The following is a 20131-nucleotide window of genomic DNA, read 5'->3' on the forward strand; positions in this document are numbered from 1 at the left end:
TGCAGGCAAAGGGGGCCGGGAGAACAGGTGCTGCGGAGAGTGCACAGGGCCCTCTGAAGCAGGCCTTGGACCTGGGGATCTGAGTGATCTTGCTCCGTCTAAGCTGACACCAGGGGTGGGAGCGCCCTGGAATCCCATGGCCCGCGCTACTCTGGCACCTGCGGCCCCCAAGGCTGGGCGTCTGCCCGCAGCAGAGTTAGGCCTGTCCAGCTTGGAAAACTCCTGGGAGGTTCCAGCTCAGTGCCCGGGGAGGGCCCCCCTCCTCCAGCCGTCAGGTGAGCTTCGGGTGGAGCGGGCATGTGAGAGCCACCCGTCATGCCACCCCTACTCCCACCCACCCAGACGCACATAACCCTGTCAGCCCGCCCCTGGCCAGTCTGACCACACAGTCCTCAGGGCAGCAGCACTGTGGAAGAGCTGCAGGCTGGGGCCGGAGCAGCCCGGAGACAGGAGACCAGAGGAGGCAGAGGAGATCAGAGGGAAGAGAAACAGAGGCCCCAGGAGCAAAGGCACCAGGACCCGGATGCAATGGAGTCAGGCAGGCGCAGCTTGGCCAAGATGCTGGTGTGCCGGCTCTGGACGACCATCAGCAAGGCTCTGTTTGCCGAGTTCCTGGCCACGGGGCTGTACGTGTTCTTTGGCGTGGGCTCGGCTCTGAGATGGCCCTTGGCGCTTCCCTCTATGCTGCAGATTGCCATCACCTTCAACCTGGCCACGGCTGTGATCGTGCAGATCACCTGGAAGGCTAGTGGGGCCCACGTCAACCCTGCTGTGACGCTGGCCTTCCTCGTGGGCTCCCAAATCTCCCTGCCCCGTGCTGTGGCCTACGTGGCTGCCCAGCTGGCAGGGGCCACAGCGGGGGCCGCTCTGCTTTACGGGGTCACGCCCGGGGACATCCGAGAGACCTTTGGGGTCAACGTGGTAGGTGCAGGGAGGGGGAGGGGGCAGGTCCATACAGGTGGAAAGGGGGGAGGGCCAGGCTGGAGGAGAGGGGACAGGGAGGTAACAGAGCATGTGCTCCACACCTGCTCTGGGCTGGGACCTGGGACCCAGGGGAATGACTGTGGCCTTAGTGCAGGGAGAGCAGGAATGGGATTGTGGTGCAAGGCACAGGGGGAGCAGGAAGAAGCCACGCTAAGGGACAGGAGTCGGAAAAGGACCAGGCATTTAAGGGTGGGGGTAGGTGGGGAGAGGTGGAGCTGTGGGTAGCAGCAGGGGACCCTGCACGCACTTCACCTCCCCGGGCCCACCCCACGTCCCCCACTCCTCTGTTGTCCCATGTCCCTCCCTCCCCGGCACCCCGAGGCCTGTCTCACTCCCCCAGATTCCTCTAAACATCTGTGTTCCACTTACTTCCCTGAGTCCCCACCTTCCACTCCTACCCACAGCCCCTCCCAGGCAGCTTGCAGACGTGCATCGTGCATCTTAGCTTCCCCAGCCTTCCTGCTCCCACCAGTCCTGAGCCCCCACCTCCCCCGAACCACTGGCCCCAACCGAGCCGTGTAGTGGGAGGGGCGCCACTCACTTCTGCAGGGAGCAAGTGTCTGGGGCTCACCTGAACCCCACCACACAGCTCTCCTCAGCCCATTAGCTCCTTAAGTCCTGGGACTGGCGGTGGCGAGGCCTCTCACCCCTTACAGTGAGGAAATGAGGCCCAAGGGGTCACCAACCCCAGGCAGAGCCCACTGGCTCTAGTGTAACCCCCTTGCACAGGTCCGGAGCAGCGTCTCCACGGGCCAGGCGGTGGCAGTGGAGCTAGTCCTGACCCTGCAGCTTGTGCTCTGCGTTTTTGCTTCCACCGACAGCAGACAGACTACTGGCTCCCCAGCTGCCACGATTGGAGCCTCTGTGGCAGTGGGCCACCTCTTTGGGGTAAGGGGCAAAGGGGACACTGGGCCCATGTACCCACTGGTCCCTCCCTGGGGAGGCTGCAGGGGCCCTGAAGGCGAGGAAGTGTCCTTCCCTGAGCCCTCGTGTCTTGGGGCCAAGGCTGTGCCCCGCACTCCAGGCCCCGGATAGGGTGCTGCAGAGGCCAAGTCTGGGGCTGGGACTCTGAGCCATGGTGGAGGGCACTGTCCCCTCCCAGGCCTGCCTTCAGCCTCCTCACGCCCTGACCTGCACTCACTCCCCAGATCTACTTCACCGGCTGCTCCATGAACCCAGCCCGCTCCTTTGGTTCTGCTGTCATCGTCGGGAAGTTCGCAGTCCACTGGGTGAGACCCTCTGCTGGCAGCCAGGGGAAGGGAGAGGGCTCCAGTGGCAATAGGGACTTTCACCAGCAGGAGGACCACAGACACTTGGGGAGACAAGTCCCCCTGCCACAGACTATCTTGACCCCCAATGGAGGTTTCCGGAAGCTCAGAAGACCGGGGCCAGTATCCTTTCTTTCCAGCTTCAAAAAGTCCGAGGTACCCAGTGGACTGGCAAGAAATGAGTCAGGGCAGGAGCTGCAGCCTTGGCCCAGGCCTCAAGTCCTGGCTGTTTCCTTATTCACTCCTTCCAGCTGGACCAATTTCCAAACTTGGATAAAGAAAAAGACAAACAGAAATAGACACACACACACACACACACACACACACTCACTCACACACACCAGCAGGGACAGGAACAGCACTAGCCAGCGTTCTGGGCTGGAATGGGGAAGGCGAGAAGAGAGAGGCAGGGGTGCTGGGGAGCCTGGCCCAGCCCCGTGGAAGGCAAGGTCCCTTCACCTGTGGGGACTCAGAGTGGGAGGTCAGGACTTGTGCTTCTCAAATTTGCCACCTCGTGGATGGCTCCAGGGTTCCTGGGAGACCAAGTCAACACTGGGAAGCAGGTGGGGTCCCAAAACCACCCTATGGTCCTGACGGCTCACGAGCAGGGTACCCACTTCTGCCTCCTCAGATCTTCTGGGTGGGACCTCTGACGGGGGCTGTCCTGGCTTCGCTGATCTACAACTTTATCCTGTTCCCTGACACCAAGACCCTGGCCCAGCGACTTGCCATCCTCACAGGCACTGCGGCGGTGGAGGAGGTAGAAGGGGTGGAGCCCCAGAAGAAAGAATCCCAGTCCAGTTCAGAGGACACTGAAATGGAGAATGTGTGTCAGGTGGCGTAGAACCTGGGCCCTGCCCTCAACCTTCTGAAAAGAGCCCTGAAAGCGGGCAGCATGCTTTGTGTAACCAGACTTCAGGCTTTCCTGGGGGGGCGGGGGGCTTGCGAGGTGGGGTAGGGAGGCTTGGCCTCTTGTCCTAACAGGGTGGGCGGGGGATCCCTGGCATTACATTTCTAGATGGAATCTGGGAAGCAAATCTGCTCCGTTTCCTCCTCCTGCCTCTCTTTTAACAGGACAGAGCAGAGCGAGGCAGGGGGAACTCATGACTGCTCTCCCCGTCTCTCATCTGTCTGGACCCCAGTGGGGGTCCTGGGCTTCCAGGTCCCCATGTCTTGGAGAAAAGGGAATTTGAGCCCAGACAGACACTCTGCTTAGAGACTGAGGGCTATGGGGACCTCTGGGAATCCCAACTTCTCACCCCACCCTTGGGGAGGAGGGGCCAGACTTCCCAAAAGAATCAGGCCCTAGGACAGCCTCTGCACTCCTCAGAGGGATGTCTCTGCTCTTGGATGAGGACGGGGGCTGTGGCTCCCCCCTCAGACGGGGGGCTTCCTGAGGCCAGAGATTGCCCTCCCAATAGATCTTCATTCCTTTCTCCTCCAAATGCTCAGCAGAGGGCCCCTCCCTTGGGAAGAGCTGACACAGAGAGGAACCTTTTCTCCGGCCAGCAGAGGGGCATGATATAGGCAAGGGAGGTTCAGGCCGGACAGGCCTTTCTCCCCAGGTGCTCTCCTGCCTTCCACTCCACAGCCCCATTCACAAGAGTAATGCTGAGAGGGGAAATGTCCTATCCCAGCACTCGGTCCCTGACCTGGGCCTGAAGAAGCCATCTCCAGCCTCATTCTCAGCTCTGCCAGGATCCCTAAAAAGCTGTTGAATACGCCCCAAGGATGGTAGGAACTCAGGAATGACCCAGGAAACCAAGATTTGCAATTCAGTGCCTCTGAAGTATTATCTGAGTCTCACCTTGTTTGTTAATATTTACAAGCTGCGGTAAATCTACTCCGCCTGTGATTTGGGGTCCTGTCTGGATCTCAGCTTCCTCAGCTGTAAAATCTCCCCCAGAGATTGATGTTAAAACAAACAAGAGGTTGGAAAACGTTTTTGGAGGTTAAAATGCTAGAAAAACAAACCCAATAAATGATGATTATTTTTGCTGTTACTGTAATTATTGGGCTTGAATACAATTGCTGTTGGTAATGGGAGGAAGGAAGCAAGAAGGGAGAGGGAGATGACTGAGAGGGAAGGAAAAGAGAGCAGGCTTTTCTCTTCATCTGCTTTACTTACCAAGGGCTCTGCCTTCTTCTCTCCTGGGCCTACTGACCTGGGAGCTCTGTGAGTGTGTGTGGGGGGTGACTGGGGGAACAGGAGTCAGGCTGGGGAGGGACCCTGGAATGAAGAGACAAGCCAATAAGTCAGTTCTTCTCATCTCTATCGTGCCCGTCACTATGGTACCCTGCGATAGAGCAGCCAAAGGCACAAAAAAGACAGGTCCTTTTCCACAATGTCTCCCAAGGGGCTGGAGATAGGGGAGGGGCTGCCAAAGTCTCCCAAGGACAGGGCCCAGCCTGTGATAGTGCAGTGGCTGAGTCCTAAATGCTCGTGGCCACAGCAGCCGTGTTCTGTAATATCGTCAGTGCAGAGTACTACTCACATCTCTCCAAGCTGGGCCCCACTCATCCATCTTCATGATCTCTCAGAGCCCAGGGCTTCCCGTGCCCTTTTATGAGCAGGGACAGCTGGCGCACGTGCGCACGCGTGTGTGTGTGTGTGTGTGTGTGTGTGTGATTGACTTGCTAAAGGTCAGCCAGCTCGGTACCACAGCCCCCCAAGGTCTCCCCAGCTCCCAGCTTAGAATTTTCCAGAATAGAGCTCCAGGGGGGCTTAGACAAACTGCAGCCAGAGGAAGGAAGGAAGCAGGAACTAGGAGGTTGAAGGGGGCAGGGGGGTGGAGCTCCCGCAGTAGGCTCTTAAGCTCCTAGACAAATCATCTCCACATCCCTAGAGCCAAGCATGCAGTGGGTGCTCAATAAGTTTGATGAATGAATGAATGAACGAATGAGGCTGGGTGGCTGGGGAGGGGAGGTGGTAGTTGATCAAGAGAACTCAGAAGTCACAGCTCTAAATGAGCCAAGATGACAGAAGCTGAGAAGCCTATGCTCGCAGGTCAGGGGAGCTGGGAAGAGGGTGCACAGCCACACTTGAGCCCCCGCCCCTACACCAGAGGAGACTGGGCAACCTCTGTCCCAGGGACTTCCGGGACAAGAGGGTAAGGGTGATTGCCTGAAGAGAAAGCTGGGGGCGATTTTCACAAATAGTTCTTTAAAGCTGTTCCCTGTCATAACAGACTAGAGCAAGAGGAGACAAGCTTCATGAGAGGTGAGGAATTAGGTTAGAATCTGAAGAGTATCCAAAGTTAGACACAGGAATGAGTAACCAAAGGTTAGCTTCTCCTTCTCTGGAGCCTTTTAATAGGACAGCCGGCCATCTGCTTGGATGTGGGAAGGGTTGGCCTTCGGGAGTGGGGGGCCGATCTCAGTGGTGCCAGCCAGGGGCTTTGCTTCACAGGCACAACCCCTGAGCCTGGATGGGGGGCGGGAGCCTGGGGAGGGCAGAGACCCAACCAGGCAGACCCTTGGTGTGCGCTCCCTTCCTCCCTTTTGTCAGGGGAAGTTTTTAATTAATGGTGTGTAATCTGATCTGGCCCTTCTCCCCGCTGAGCGCTGCCTTCAATCAGCGGAGCCATCTGCAATTGCAATTCATAATTCTCCCGAAAGGGAGGGGGTCCCGGGGCGGGCGCCTTGGTGATTAATACAATTAGCCTTTTATGTTGATGATTGTCTTAGCAGGAGCAGATGATGGGAGCACAGAGCCATGGCTGTCGCATCCCCATTGGCTGGCAGGAAGCCCCTCTCCGCTCCCCCCCCACCCCCCCGCCACTGCCTCCTCCGGGTGTAAAGAGGACAGGTCTAATCTGGGACCACGCTGCACAGTGGAGGCGGCTCCACGGAGGGGCCAGGCTCCGGGACACATTCGGGCTCCATGGACTGAGAAGAGGAGCACGACGACGATCCGGAGACTTTCACTTTCCAGAGAAAATCACTTGGACCTGAAGGAATTCTGTGCACCAAGGTTTTTTTTTAAAAAAAGACCACGTAAAGATAGAATAGGGGTTGAGAGGGTAGAAAGAGTTTACATACAGGCTCAGGCACTTACAGCTGCATGAACTTAAGCAAGTCACTTCAGGATCCTGAGCCTCACTTTCCTCATCTGGAAAACAGGGTCTGTTCATAAGCGTCTGGAAGAACCTCATGGGGCGCGTGTGTTCAGCACTGCGCCTGACACACAGCTCTCGATCAGTGGTGGTTTTCACCATCATCATGGTAGATTGCCATGCCCTCTGCCAATGAGCTCAGCTGTTTCTCCTGCAGTTTTTAACACGGCCAGGCTGTTACTAAAGAAGGGATCACTTCCTCCCCATACCCTAGGCTTAGCTTGAGTAAAGGAGAGAGAGAGGAGGGACGGAGGGAGGGGAGAAGTCAGGGCTAATCAAGATGAAGCATCCGGCCAAGGGGTCACCACTTGGGCAGCTGGGGCAGGGGGTCTGCACAGACACGTAATCACTTCTCAGGGGGGAGCAGCTACACTGAGGAGCAGTCACATATTTAGTAAAAGCTGCAGAGGGGAGGCACAGTAAGTGAAGGGGGGTTATGAAAGTGGGGAGCCCAAAGACTCGAATTAATAGGCTGCAGTTAATGGGCAGAAAAGGGGAGGATGAAAATTTTTCAGAGCTCTAAGTCAGATAAAGGGGCAGTTTTTCTCAGAGCTGGGGGTGGAGGAGGCCAGAGACAGAGGCAGGGACCAATAACTCCCCCTGCACCCCCGTGGGCGGATGGAACAAGGCCCAGCCAGGCCAGGGCCCAGCCCCAGGTCAGAGGAGAGACCAGGACAGCAGTCTAGGACAGTGTCCGGTTATGGAGCACCAGCCTAGAGGTGCTTCCCCAGCCCCGATTATGTTTCCGGGCCTCTCGAGCCGCCCGGTTCATGCTGAGACCCCACTTTCATGTCATCACCTCTGAGGCTCTCTAAAGCCTCCAGCTCTTCCCTCCTCTGAGTTCCCACAGCACTCTGCACCCACCTCCGTCCTGGCACTGAACACATCACTTCGTAGTTATTTGAACACCTCTCTCTACCCAAGCAGGAAGACTTTCTTAAGCAAAATTGTATTTTTAATCTCATCTCCAGGCAACAGGTTCCTTAACTTGGCCATCTGTCCCCTTTTTTGTTGGTGCCCTACCATGGCCTTCCAGTTTCTAGTGAGGAGAGACCTCTGGTGTTCTGGATTTGGTGAGCCAAAGGTTTGCACAGATTATCTAACACCTCTGTGTTAAAGAACCCTGAATGTTTCAGTACTATACTGTGATTTCAGAACTCCACCAGAAGGTGCTCTTATTTGGGTCATAGCCTCACTGATTCATAATGGCTTCTTTTGCCACTTCCTCAATTCAGGGGTCGCACGTGAGGGCTCTGGGGGTCACGACTGGGACAGACTTTGATCCTTTCCCACAAATTACTCCTCTGCTTCTTCATGCCAAGCGCCCTGGGGTTGAGCCTTGCTTTTCCTACACTGTAGCTTCCCTCAGACCTGGGTAAACTCCCCATTTTAATCGTTCTCTGATCACAGCTAAGTAGCAGCTTCCCTCACCTCCACATCTGGTCTAGCCAACAGCCTATCTCCCAAGAACAGCTAACATTTCCAACCCAAATAATGTTGATAATAAGATGCACCGCTATTGTACAAGCCACTAAGAAAGAAAAGCACTGCATTATATGCCACTGATTATAAGTCATCTCAATACTCAGATATTAAATTGTATTTTTAAGTGCATTTTACAATCAAGGAAATGATCATTTCCCCTTCAAATCTTGGCTCTTTAAGTCAGATTTGGGAATGGAAGGCCCAAGGGGGGACCACATTGGAGGTTCTCGTCTTCTTCCTTTAAAGGGGATGGACACCACTGCCCTTGTATGCTCTCAACTCCTCTGCGCATCCGTTACTATTCCAGTTTTTGAATACCCAGGCTGCCCCTCAAGCGACCATCTCCTCTCCTTCAGCGCCAGGGAGTCCACTGAAGAGAACCCCACTTTTCTCACAGAGGCAAAACAAAGCACAAACCCTGCCAAAGCCGGGACTGCCATTTTTTATATCATCACCTAGCACTCCAACACCATTTATCCAACCACTTCCCACCCTACCGGGTAACCTTCCCCTGAGCCTCCAGGCCAGTGCCCTGAGACGATGCCGAGATTAGTTATTTCCTCCTAATCGGGCTAAGACAGCACCGTTAAGCTGCTGACTGCAGGCAGTTCCCATTAAAGCAAAGCAGCTGGAAAGGGCTTAGCCCTTTAATGCCAGCAGCTGTATCTCCACAGTGCGGCTGCTCTGTGAGGGGCTGGACTCTGTCCAGAAGCATCAGGCATTTAGCCCCAGTCGATGGATATTAACCTAGGAGGAGAGAGCAGCCAGCTCCCTGGGAGGAGGGGAGGTGGCTCAGTTAAGCACCTCCACCCATAGGCTTTGCTTTCCAATAAGGAGGAAAAATCCCAGCCCCTTTGTAGTGTTCACTCTACTAAAATCTGGACCAACGGTATCATCTCACAGGCAGAAAGAGTTTTCTCTGTAGCAAGAACGACTCCATTTTTAAAACTCACCTAAGGACAGATCCACTTGTCCGTTCTGACGAGACTTTAGGCCACTAACCACACCCTCATTCTCCTTTGAACTCATTTTTTTCTCTGAGGTCTCAAGTATTGTTTGGATCCCAGGTGTGTATACACAACAGATGGGCTTCCTCTTCTCAGAGAGCACTGGGCCCTGGGGTTGAAGAGGGAGAAAGCTGAACAGCCCTCAGAAAGCCCTGGCACAGAGCGGGCTGCTGAAGAGAGATCACTTGAAGACTTCTTACTCAAAGCCAGATGGTGAACATGAGACGGGGTGAGAGCTAATGCCACTCAGGGGGAAAGCCAATAAGCTAATCCGCTGACACGTCTCTAAAAGCAGGCTGATGGCTTTCGCTCAGAGATTTGCCTGTTCTTGGCTCGAAGCTTCGGAGCACACAAAATGCTCACGGGTGGTCTGAAAACAGACTCCCACCAGGAGCAACCTTAAGCTCCTCCTCCACCAGCTCATCCTCCACCTTCCACACAGAGCTCAGCCCCGGACCACCGAGCCCAGGTCCTCCATCCTACCAGACAACAAGCCAACGTTAAGACATTCTCCTATCCCAATGCTTTACCCAGCAGCCTGGGCCTTCCTGCTCTTTCTGGGTCATCTGTTGAGAGCACATAGGCACATCCACATACAGCCCTGCGTGGAATTATTTACACACCTAATAATGTATTAACAGGCCCCACGAAGCTGACGAAGTCTGAAGTAGCAAGCACCACAGCTGACCTCCAGAGCAGGAGCTTAATCTCCAGGTTCTAATCCCAACTAAACTATAGTTTATGAGAATTTGAGCCAAATGACCTCTCTGAATTTTTCATCAATTGGGATCATATCACCTATCCCGCCCACCACACACGGGTGTGCCAAGGTCACATAAGATGATAAATGGAAGCAACCAGTATACTGTAAATCGCCATATTATATTTTCTAGAGGCTTTGTGGGGAATCAGTTCTTAATTCCATCTTCACTGATGACCAGAGAAGATATTATTAACTGGCAAGTGCTTTATGAGAAGTCTAAATATCCATTGACATGTGTCTAAGCCTTAGACACAGATGGTGTCCAGCCATGTGAGATGCGAGAGTAATGCTGTATAAAAACAGTGCAACTAAATGGAGCCTGGCAAGTTACAGAGGGAGAAGGTATACAAGAGGAAAAAATTCTTGCTTCCAACTCTGTGTCCCTGAAAAGTGGCCTCCTTTCCCATCCCACACGACTGCAGAGGACAAGGCTCCCACACACTGCAAGGTTATTCTTGGTGACGTCAAGCTGTCTTCAGCCTGACTTCGTGAACAGAAACCATCAACAAATACAGACTCTGAAAACGAGAGTCTAATAAATTACACGAGTTAAGGACCTCTTCGCCTGGGACCTTCACTTATTTACAAAATATACCAGCTACAGGGAGCAGATTTTTTTTAATTACTAAATTCTTAGGTTAAGTGGCCACTCTCCAAAGCCCGTTTATACTAAAAGCATGATGACTAACATGCCCTGACTCTGCACGCTTAAAAGCTTTTCGCACCAGTGGCTGAAGCCTGAGTCACAACTGAGATTACCATCAAAACCCATTGATCGAGAACCTACTGTGTGAGCTGTGCCAACTTGAACACTGAACTCTGTGCCTGCCACCCTTGCTTCTCAGATCTGGACGCCACAGCAGCTCCCTTCCCCGCTCCTGCTGAGAATCTAAGAAAAGGTGATGCATGATTAAGCAAACTGGTCAGTATTCCAGGCACAGCAGTTGGTCTCCCAAATGCTTTCCAATAGGAAACCATATACTATATGTATATGCATGTGTGTTACGTCTGTCTACCTACCTGAAGCGTGAGGTGGGCAGAGAAGCCCTATAAAACAAAAACAGCAAGCCTGGGATCTCTGCTCACTGCACTCACGCAGCACTCCTTGTCACTTCGTGCTGCCTGATAAGTTAAGCATGAATTTAGGAACTCAAGACCCCTTTTCAATGCCACAGCGTCAGTTCACAGCCAGAAATGACTTTTTTCCCCACGGTAAATCAACTGAGCATCCTTATAGTCCTCTGATGGAAATGCATGATGCCTTCTTGCCCTCTATTTCTGCAAGCAAAGAATTTACCTTCTTAAGAAAAAAATCGTTAAATACCAATAATAAACACAAATTGTTGCTGCTAAATCAAACCATGTAATGCTTGCCCAGTTAAATAAGCATCAAACTTAGGAGACTTACATAGATTGATGGAGGTGAATGGATTTAAAGATGTGAATATTCCAGCTATTAGCAAGTGGGGTAATAAAGCTAAACTGCATTAAAGATAGAGTAACAGGCAGCATCAGACATGGTTAGGAGCAGGAGGTGGGGTGACACCCACTCCAAAGCCCCTTCCATAGATCTCACATCAAGGGAGCACAATTTAATTAAGAAAGCCCTCGAAATTCAAGCTGTTCCACATGAAGTACTGTTAAAGAAGTTGAAGGTTGGTACAGATTTCCCTCTGCCAATATCAGAATTATTTTCAAGGCTAAGGTCTCTTGGCCTAGCCCAAAAACTGAGCAACTGGCTGCCAACACTTGACACACAGGACCATTTCCTTTTTCGTTAATGGGCCATCAGTTCCTGCATAGCGTCATCTTGCCTTCACTCACATTATACAATCCATTTACTTCCTCTACATTAGTGACTTAAAATGCACCTTGGGGAGATATCACAGAACAGCAAATATGGAGCCAGGCCAACACTAGGCTTGCAGAGACATAGAAAGGAGATGGCACCTAGGACAAAGTTAAAAAAAAAACCAAAATGTTAACAGGCCTGTGTGTGTGTGTAAAAGGGGGTAAGGGGAGACGGGACCCATCTTCTGTCAATTTGCTGAGGCAGATGGGCCCTGCTGCGAGAGCTGCCACCTCCTGGGAAAAAAGCCAGTAGGTTGCCTCCTCTCCCCTCTATTAAGCCTGCCACTGTTTACGTTCAATCTCAGATACATTCTGTTCACCAGCTTCAGAGTTCCACGTGCAGGTGCCCTCAGTTAATCACCCCAGCTCACTCCAGAGTCACCTCCAGCAGCGAGGGGTGTTCCAGGCAGTGAGCCAGACAGAGTCGTTTGGGTTGTTGCTACTGCTGTTGTTTTTCTGCACCATTCTGGTCCCTAAAGGCTTGTTTAAAAAGTTTGTTTTTTGTTTAAAGTCGTTTCTTCAAACAGGAGGGTAAGAGTCAGGAAAAATCTAGGACTTCAATTTGGACAATGAAAGAGACTGAAACAAAGAAACAAACTCCTGGTGGTGGTGAAGTTGGGAGAAGGTGGTGATGGGGGAGGGGAGAAATGAATGATAGACTCATGACACTTTGAGGAAAAATATTTCCTAAAAAAAAGGAATTTAAGGTTACCTTCCAGGGCAAGAAAACCAACCTCACATTCATTTTGAAAAAACTATTTACTTTTTTCCAAATATTATTCCAAATACATGTTTTACAGGCCACTATAGGTCAGAAACATTCTATAAAAGAAAGCATTTTGATAGACATTGGAAATAATTTTAATAGAAGAAAAAGCTCATATTTATCTAGATGTAGCTATGTTACACAGGAAGATTTCAGTATCCAAAGTGCAAAGACAAAATGACTGTGGCTTTTCTTGCCACTCAAAATACTGACAATCCTCCCTTATAGCCTACTCTTGTTAGTTGAGGGCCAAACAGATGGTACACTGACTTTTAGAAGATAGGCTTCTAAATGGACAAGGGGGTGGGGGGTGTCAAGCATCAGAATGAATTCATCTTAAGAACAAACTGGCTTTGACCCCAACCAAACCCAAAGTCCAGCCAGAGGCCCATTAGAAATAAATATAAATTGTAGTATCACTTTTACAAGGTTGTGCCACTTAACACTATTAAACCTTATCAATCCAAATTAAAGCTAAGCACACTCTCATTATTAGTTCAGTCCTCACCGTACCCCATTTCTATGAAGGCTCCATGTTATAGCTCAGTTCATAATGGGGGAAGGGGAATTTCCAAGTTCTCGAAGGAGCCATTCTAAATCTTCTGTCAAAACCTTTCTTTACCCTGCCCTCCCACTCCCCACCCTGAGACAAGTCAATCTTACCAAAGAGGTAGGGCTTCTACCACTGTCTCATGGAAATTATACCAGAGAAAGGTCATTACATGAGAGAATTTGGCTTTAAGCCAAAGGGACATACCCCCACCCCCTAAAAGAATCACAACGAATTTCATACCCCACTTCTACCTCTGTAAAGATCTCCCATCTAAAAGCTCCCAATGACAGCACAAGGTGTTGATATTACATTACTTGAGGAGAAGGAGAAGAAGAAGATATATATAGTTTTCATAAAACCCCCATGCACAATTAAACTTGATTAAAAGCCTGGAGAATGCTAAAAGTAGTAATGAGTACAGGAGGCTGCAGAGCAGAGAGTACAGGTGCGCCCTTCCTTGCAGTCAGTAAACGCTGGCAAGTAACAGGAGATGTGACTTCACTTGAGCATTGGAGAAGCAAAAAAGTTGCCTTGTCGTCCTAGGTTGGTGGCAGACTTGCTTTTGCTCCCAAATCTAAAGAAAAAGAGAATGAACTGGAAAAGTATTCTATAAAAAATGATAAATAAACAACTATAACATTACTTGACATAATCAATTAAAGTAGGAAACCCTCAACAACTACTCTGTAAGCTATTCTTTGTCACCTGAGATGAGAGAGAGGAAACAGTAAAGACCTTCAGACCCTTTTTAAAAAGGGGCTTTTAAAGTCGAGCTGCTAGCTAAGATCTAATTCAATTTTTCTTTCAGTAAGCTTCAGCATGATGGGAAAGAAGTCTAAGGAAGCGGTCATGTTTTTATTTCCTGAGCACACCAATTTTGCATACCTGGGAGTGTTCTTGGTGAGGGTGGAGCGGACTCTCTGTGACAGGGAGCTGGATGAAGGAGTCTTGAGGAGCTGATGCTCAGGAGTGGTCACAGGCCCCAGTAAACTCACTTCAATCAAAGGTAAGACATATTTTTAAAGGAAGGGAAAAAAGAAAGCACTCTTGCAGGCAGCCAGTATTAAGCTGAATATCCTGTGAAACACTTAAGAGCTAAGGTTAGAGACCTAGCAAAGTCCCAGAGGTCATTTTTGTCATCATTTTATAACACACCAGTATATTTTTTGAACTACACAGGCAACTGCTCAATGAGTAGTTGACATTCATTTTCTGAGTTAAGCCATTCTCAAACTCCAAACTTCACAAATCTAACATCTATTTGATTTTTTTCCTATACTAGAAAAAACAATATGCTCCCTTAAAAAGGAACTTGCGGGGCTTCCCTGGTGGCGCGGTGGTTGAGAGTCCGCCTGCCGATGCAGGGGACACGGGTTCGTGCCCCGGTCCAGGAAGATCCCACATGCCGCGGAGCGGCTGGGCCCGTGAGCCATGGCCGCTGAGCCGGCGCGTCCGGAGCCTGTGCTCCGCAACGGGAGAGGCCACAACAGTGAGAGGCCCACGTACCGCAAAAAAAAAAAAAAAAAAAAAAAAAAAAAAGGAACTTGAAATGATGAAAGAATAGGTCTCCAAAGCCAGCGAAGTTGGAATGAAACCAGCCTCATATATTTTTGGTGGCAGTACAAACTGGCAAAAGCCTTTAAAAAATCAAGTTGGGGCTTCCCTGGTGGCACAGTGGTTAAGAATCCGCCTGCCAATGCAGGGGACACGGGTTCAAGCCCTGGTCCAGGAAGATCCCACATACCGCGGAGCAACTAAGCGAGCCACAACTACTGAAGCCTGTGCACCACAACTACTGAAGCCCATGCGCCTAGAGCCCATGCTCCCCAACAAGAAAACCCATTGCAATGAGAAGCCCATGCACCGCAACGAAGAGTAGCCCACACTTGCCACAACTAAAGAAAGCCCATGCGCAGCAATGAAGACCCAATGCAGTCATAAGTTAAATAAATAAGTAAATAAATAAATAAATAAAATTTAAAAATCTATATTAAAAAAAGAAAGAAAGAAAGAAAGAAATCAAGTTGGTAAAACATACCAAGAAACAAAAATGTTTAAAACCTTTAATTCAGTAATTCCCACTCCTGGGAATTTATCATTAGGGAAAAAAAGGTATATACATATAATGTTGATGGCATCACTATATGTAATTATGAAAGGCTGAAAGACAACATCAATACCTAATAGAATATTTAAGCAAATTCTAGTTTACAACCATAAAAATGATAAATAAGATCATATAGTAACAGAGAAAGTTCTCACAAAATGCTAAGTAAAATAAGAAATAATTATATCTAAATTATTCTATCTATATTTTTAAAAAATATCCATATGGGTAAAGAAAGGAGGAGAATATGAAAAAGTGAAAAAAAATTAGGATGGAACTGTACAAATTTTTCTTTAATGTTAGAATTCTCAAAATTATTTTAATTTTATTGAAGAATATACATTTCAAACAGCTCTAGCAAAGGCAAGGAGAGGGCACCCGACCAAAAACCAGAGAGGGAGTCAGGCCCTTTAAAAAGCACACCTTAGGCCTTGCCTTACCTTTAACATCTGGGGTCTGTGGTGTTGAAAAGGCATTTGAATTTTCGATGACATGCATGGGGTCAATGTTCTCTTGTTCCACCATCATGAACTGACTCCAGTATTCCAGGGGTAGTGAAAGCAGGCGCTCTACCACCTAAATGCCACCAAATATGTTAGCAAACTTCCAATGCTCAGGGCTTTTACCTCTCACCATTCTCTCCTGTTATGTTACACAAGTTGATGTATATAGACATACATGCTTGCTTACCTTGGGTTGACGCTTGATGTCCTGTAACATTATCACTGGATCTGGATTGGGCACAGCATGGGCAACTATTGTAGGGCCAAAGACTTTAGCCAGATTGGCAACATCCATTTTAGTGCTTGGGCTCTGAGCCACTCTAAGTAAAAGAGCATTAAATTAGAAGACTTGTCCCTCTGCTTAAAAGCAGACGAAAATAGAACATCTATAGGAAAACAATTCACCCCTCACATTCCCTCCCTAACACCCAACCCCATTCTCTTCCCCTTGGCAAAACTCCCTGACTCCCAGAGACAACTGTCTGCTCTACTCACCTCTGCAAGTGAATCATGAGGAAAGCTAATGTGTCTCTGTTGGCCTGGGGCAGTTCACCAACAGCCTGGTACATGGCAGCTATGCTGTTGTCCTCATCTGTGATTTCTATAAATGAAAAGAAAGTACCAAGAAGCCTAGACTTCTTTCCTTTGACAGCGGGCTTCCAAGTTATCGATCACAAAGTCTCATCTATACAGTAAGCTTCTGAAACTTCTGATTAGGTTCATGACTGCACCAGACTCTAGTTTCATTAACAAGCAGGATACTGGCCAACAGCTCAATATTAGAAATCAGAACTCTTAAAAAACCAGCTCTTGCAGTTAGGGAAAGCAGCTGGAAACTCATGTTTCCAGGAATGCAGACATATAAGTGTAGTGACTACAATTATTAAGAAGGTATTCGTTCACAAAACATGTTAAGAGCCTACTATGTGCCAGGCACTGTTCTAAGTGCTCAGGATCAAGCAGAACTAAACAAAGGACCTTGCCTCATGCTACCGGAGGAGTCAGTCAAAAAGCAAATACCTATCAGACAGTGATACATATAATAAACAGTAAGGCAGGCAAGAAACTAGAAAGTAATGGTAGCTGTTCTTTCTGACAAGGTGGTCAGGAAAGGTGTTTCTGAGGACAAGCTATCCAAAAAGAAACCTGAAAGGAAATAAAGGAGCAAATCACTCCAGGCTGAGACAACAAACATGATGGCCTCGATGGGAGTAAGCTTGGTTATGTTCTAAGAACTGCAAGAATTCCAGTGTAACTAGAAAGGAAGAAAGGAGGGGAAGGGTGTTGAAAGAAATGATGTTGCCAGGACCCAAATCATGTGGGGTCTTTGGGGCCTGTTAAGGACTGTGGATTTTATTCTGAGACTTTTGAGAAGACTTTGGAGAATACTGAGGACAGAAGGGACATTACCTAACTTAAATTTTAAAAGGACCACTCTAGCTTCTGTGTGAAGATTATACTGTAGAGGGCAAGAGTAGAAACAGGAAAACCTGTAGGTTCTTACATCACTCCAGGGTAAGAGAGATCAAGATAATAATAGGAGTGACACATTTTAAATTTAAGATATATTTACAGGGCCTTTGTTGACATGATTTGCCAATGGATTAGATACTGGGCATGAGGTAAAAAAATCAAAGATGGCTCCAAGTTCAAAAGGACAACCTAAAACTTGACCAAAAAAAACAACACAAAGCAACAACAAAAAAAACCTGTTAGGACCCTATACAGTTTAGACAGGAAGAGGATAGGCATAGGGAACATGGATATAGTTATTCACCCATCAAAGTATTTGAGCAACTGCTATGTTTCAGGCACTGTACCAGGCAGGGGATAAAACAGAAAACAGGAAACAGAAAAGACAAAAATTCCTGCCTCCGTGGGACTCACATTTAAGGGTTTTTTTTTGTTTTTTAAATTTATTTGGCTGCACCAGGTCTTAGCTGCAGCTGCTGGGTGCGGGATCTTTGTTGCGGCACGCGGAATCTTTTAGTTGCAGCATGTGGGATCTAGTTCCTTGACCAGGGATCGAACCCAGGCCCCCTTCACTGGGAGTGTGGAACCTTAACCACTGGACTACCAGGGAAGTCCCGCATTTAAGTATTAAGATCTGCCCTTACCTGCTGCTTCCATAAAGGTCTTGTTTAGCCGAAAGGTCAGAAGGGGTTCTTTGAGGTTTCGAAGGAAGTCTTTCAGGAGGCTACAGATAGCATGGATGTCATCCACTTTGCTGAGGAGGGGTACAGTTTTCACTCTGAGGAATTTCTCTTTCAGCTCTTTTACTGTCCGGTCACAGCCTGAGATCCGATACAGGCCTGTCTATTATCAAGATGACACTTTCAGTTAAAAACCTCTTAATTACTGACACAAGTAACAAATTCACCCTCTCCAAGGGTAGACTCTTACCTCGGTCAGCCCTCTCTGCTCAATCTCACTTACACAGTGGACAACAATTGAAGGGATCATTGGAGAAGTCTGGGACACATAATCTGCCAGCATTCCCTGAAAAAGGCGAGTTTAAAATTAGTATTTACACTACGTAGACCAGCAGATGAAGACCAATGGAAAGAGCCATCCCCAGACTAATATTCAGGCTGGGACATCATGTTTACTTTTAAATTCCTCTTCCCAAAGCATGTATTAAAACAAAGGCTCAATTATTTTCCTACCTCCACACCAGGACTGATTTATGGTCACATATACCACACTCTTGCAAGAACAAGTAATAAAAGACCACTAGCTACAACTCTGCCCCTGCTCCTCTTATAGTCAAGGGCATCAAAAAGAAAGCAATAATGAGATCACAGGTATGGAGTATAATATAAACTAATGTATTACTCTAAAAAAGAAAACCTTTTCTATACTGTAATTATTCTTAGTAAGAAAAATTATTTAACACAACTAACTCACAGTTGATCATGACACAAACCTATCTGTAGGAGAGAACTCCATGGTTCTATATTAGATTACAGAAAATTTGTAAAAAAATTACATGCGTGGATAAGAACGCTTAAGATTAAAGAAAAGTAACCTTTGATTTGCTGGAGGCTGGGTAGCAGCATAGTCATTTTGTTTTGATTCTTGCTAATGTTGCTTATAACAGTAATTTCTTAATGAATCAAACTTTAGAAATAATTAATCTTAAGAGCATAGTATGGAATATCTCTAACATAAGAGAAAGAATATTCAAAGATGAAATTACATGATGGCTGGGATTTGCTTCAAAATAGTTCACTGAACAGGGTGAGGAGGAGGAGATGGGGGTATTAATAAATCAAGACTGGACACGAATCAGTGATCGTGGAAGTTGAGTGATAGGAGCTAGGGTTAGTTATACTAATCTCTCTACTTTTGTATATGTTTGAAATTTTACAAAATTAGATGGGATGGGGAGGGGAAGGAGAAGGCGGAGGAAAGGAAGGGGGGGAGGGAAGGGAGAAGGAAAAAAGGATGAAAACAAGGAAAGGGAGGGAGAGAGAAAGGGGAAGGGAGGGAGGGAAAAGGAAGAGGAATTTGGTTTAGAAAGTTTACTAAACAGACACCCAAACAGGATTCTGCTGCAGGTTAACATTTTACAATTTCTATTCATTATTTGTGGGAAAAAATATATGTGGCATCATTAATTTTTGAAAAAAATGACCCTAAGCTTTTAAAAGCTAAAGAAGCCATAACACAATGATGGCTCCCACAGGTCATACATACTTCTCCGATCTTGACAGGTGTCCCTATCAGGGTAGGAATGCAGGGAAGGGGACAGCGGTCCCGACATTCTGGATGAGAAACCACACGACAGTCCCGACACTTTAGAGACAGCTTGCCAAATTTTATTCGCTTTCCACATGGTACACAAGATTCGGGTTTAATAACCTGAGGATGAAACAGGAAGTGGTATGAATTAGAAAATTATCATCATATCAACCGATGTTTATTAAGCACTTAGCATGTGCCAAACAACTTCCTCATCCCTTTACACATATTTACTTGTGTAATTCTCACAATAATCCTATAGAATAGGTTTTGTTTTTTTTAAGATAAGGAAACAGAAGCAAAAGGAGGCTAAGTAACTTGCATAAGGGCATCCAGCTGCAAGGGATCACTGTACAGTAGTGGAAAGAATTTGTTGGCAAGGAGTCAGAAAACCCCCATGTTAACTTTGCTACTTACTATCCTGTGGCTCAAGCAAGTCAGTTAATTCCTCTGAGCCTCAGTCAGTTTGCTTGGGTTTTTATGAGTAAATCAATTGGGACACAGTTAAAACGTGCCATGTTCAAGCATGAAATGTAAATACACATCACTAAAAAGCACAAACAACTGCTTCTGAAAAGTTGCTTTCTTTTAATTTAATATTACTCACAGAACGGAAAGATACACACCCTCTGTAACCCTGGAAAGTGGCATAAGGAGGAGGAAGGAAATTCGACATTTAGCTTTACAACACTAAAGTATTTAAATTTGTTGCTAGTAAATATTACTCCCACAATTAAAAAAGTAGATGTGCCCAAGAGCAGCAGCAATCCCAGATTTACCGTCTTAGAGACAAAGTCATGCAGGCGCATCCCTCCATTGCTCTGTGGAGTGTTGGAGCCGTCTGTGTCGGTTTTTGGCTCCGGCTGCCTGCTGCTCAAGGTGGAGTCACTGTTCCAAGGCTGTAAAGTACCTAGAAAGCAGGCAACTCTAAGCTTTGTGCCTTAGGTATTTTGTTCCTTCTGAATTTTTTTTTCTTTTTGTTGCA

General features: G+C 47.9%; 2 protein-coding genes across 6 annotated transcripts in view; one reads left to right on the forward strand and one right to left on the reverse strand.

The window, feature by feature from the left end:
- Positions 1 to 528: 528 nt before the first annotated feature.
- On the forward strand, positions 529 to 3124 carry AQP6 (aquaporin 6; the record flags this gene model as incomplete). Its single annotated transcript, XM_082634425.1, has 4 exons — positions 529 to 921; positions 1714 to 1872; positions 2133 to 2213; positions 2884 to 3124. The coding sequence occupies 4 exons, from the start codon at positions 529 to 531 to the stop codon at positions 3094 to 3096; spliced, it is 846 nt and encodes a 281-aa protein (XP_082490551.1). The 3' UTR covers positions 3097 to 3124.
- A 9089-nt stretch (positions 3125 to 12213) lies between these two features.
- Positions 12214 to 20131, reverse strand: part of RACGAP1 (Rac GTPase activating protein 1) — a 33238-nt gene continuing 25320 nt past the window's right edge. For all 5 annotated transcript variants that reach the window (XM_082636066.1, XM_082636065.1, XM_082636063.1 and 2 more), the window contains 9 exons: positions 19926 to 20056; positions 19102 to 19266; positions 17806 to 17901; positions 17520 to 17718; positions 15898 to 16003; positions 15590 to 15722; positions 15340 to 15475; positions 13678 to 13786; positions 12214 to 13366 (listed from right to left, as the gene is read on the reverse strand). In XM_082636066.1, coding sequence (XP_082492192.1) covers positions 13291 to 13366; positions 13678 to 13786; positions 15340 to 15475; positions 15590 to 15722; positions 15898 to 16003; positions 17520 to 17718; positions 17806 to 17901; positions 19102 to 19266; positions 19926 to 20056 — 1151 coding nt within the window. In that variant the 3' untranslated portion in view covers positions 12214 to 13290. The remainder of the gene's footprint in view (positions 13367 to 13677; positions 13787 to 15339; positions 15476 to 15589; positions 15723 to 15897; positions 16004 to 17519; positions 17719 to 17805; positions 17902 to 19101; positions 19267 to 19925; positions 20057 to 20131) is intronic.

Source organism: Mesoplodon mirus (genome assembly GCF_964341445.2).
Source record: "Mesoplodon mirus genome assembly, chromosome: 11".
NCBI classification, from domain to species: Eukaryota; Metazoa; Chordata; class Mammalia; order Artiodactyla; family Ziphiidae; genus Mesoplodon; species Mesoplodon mirus.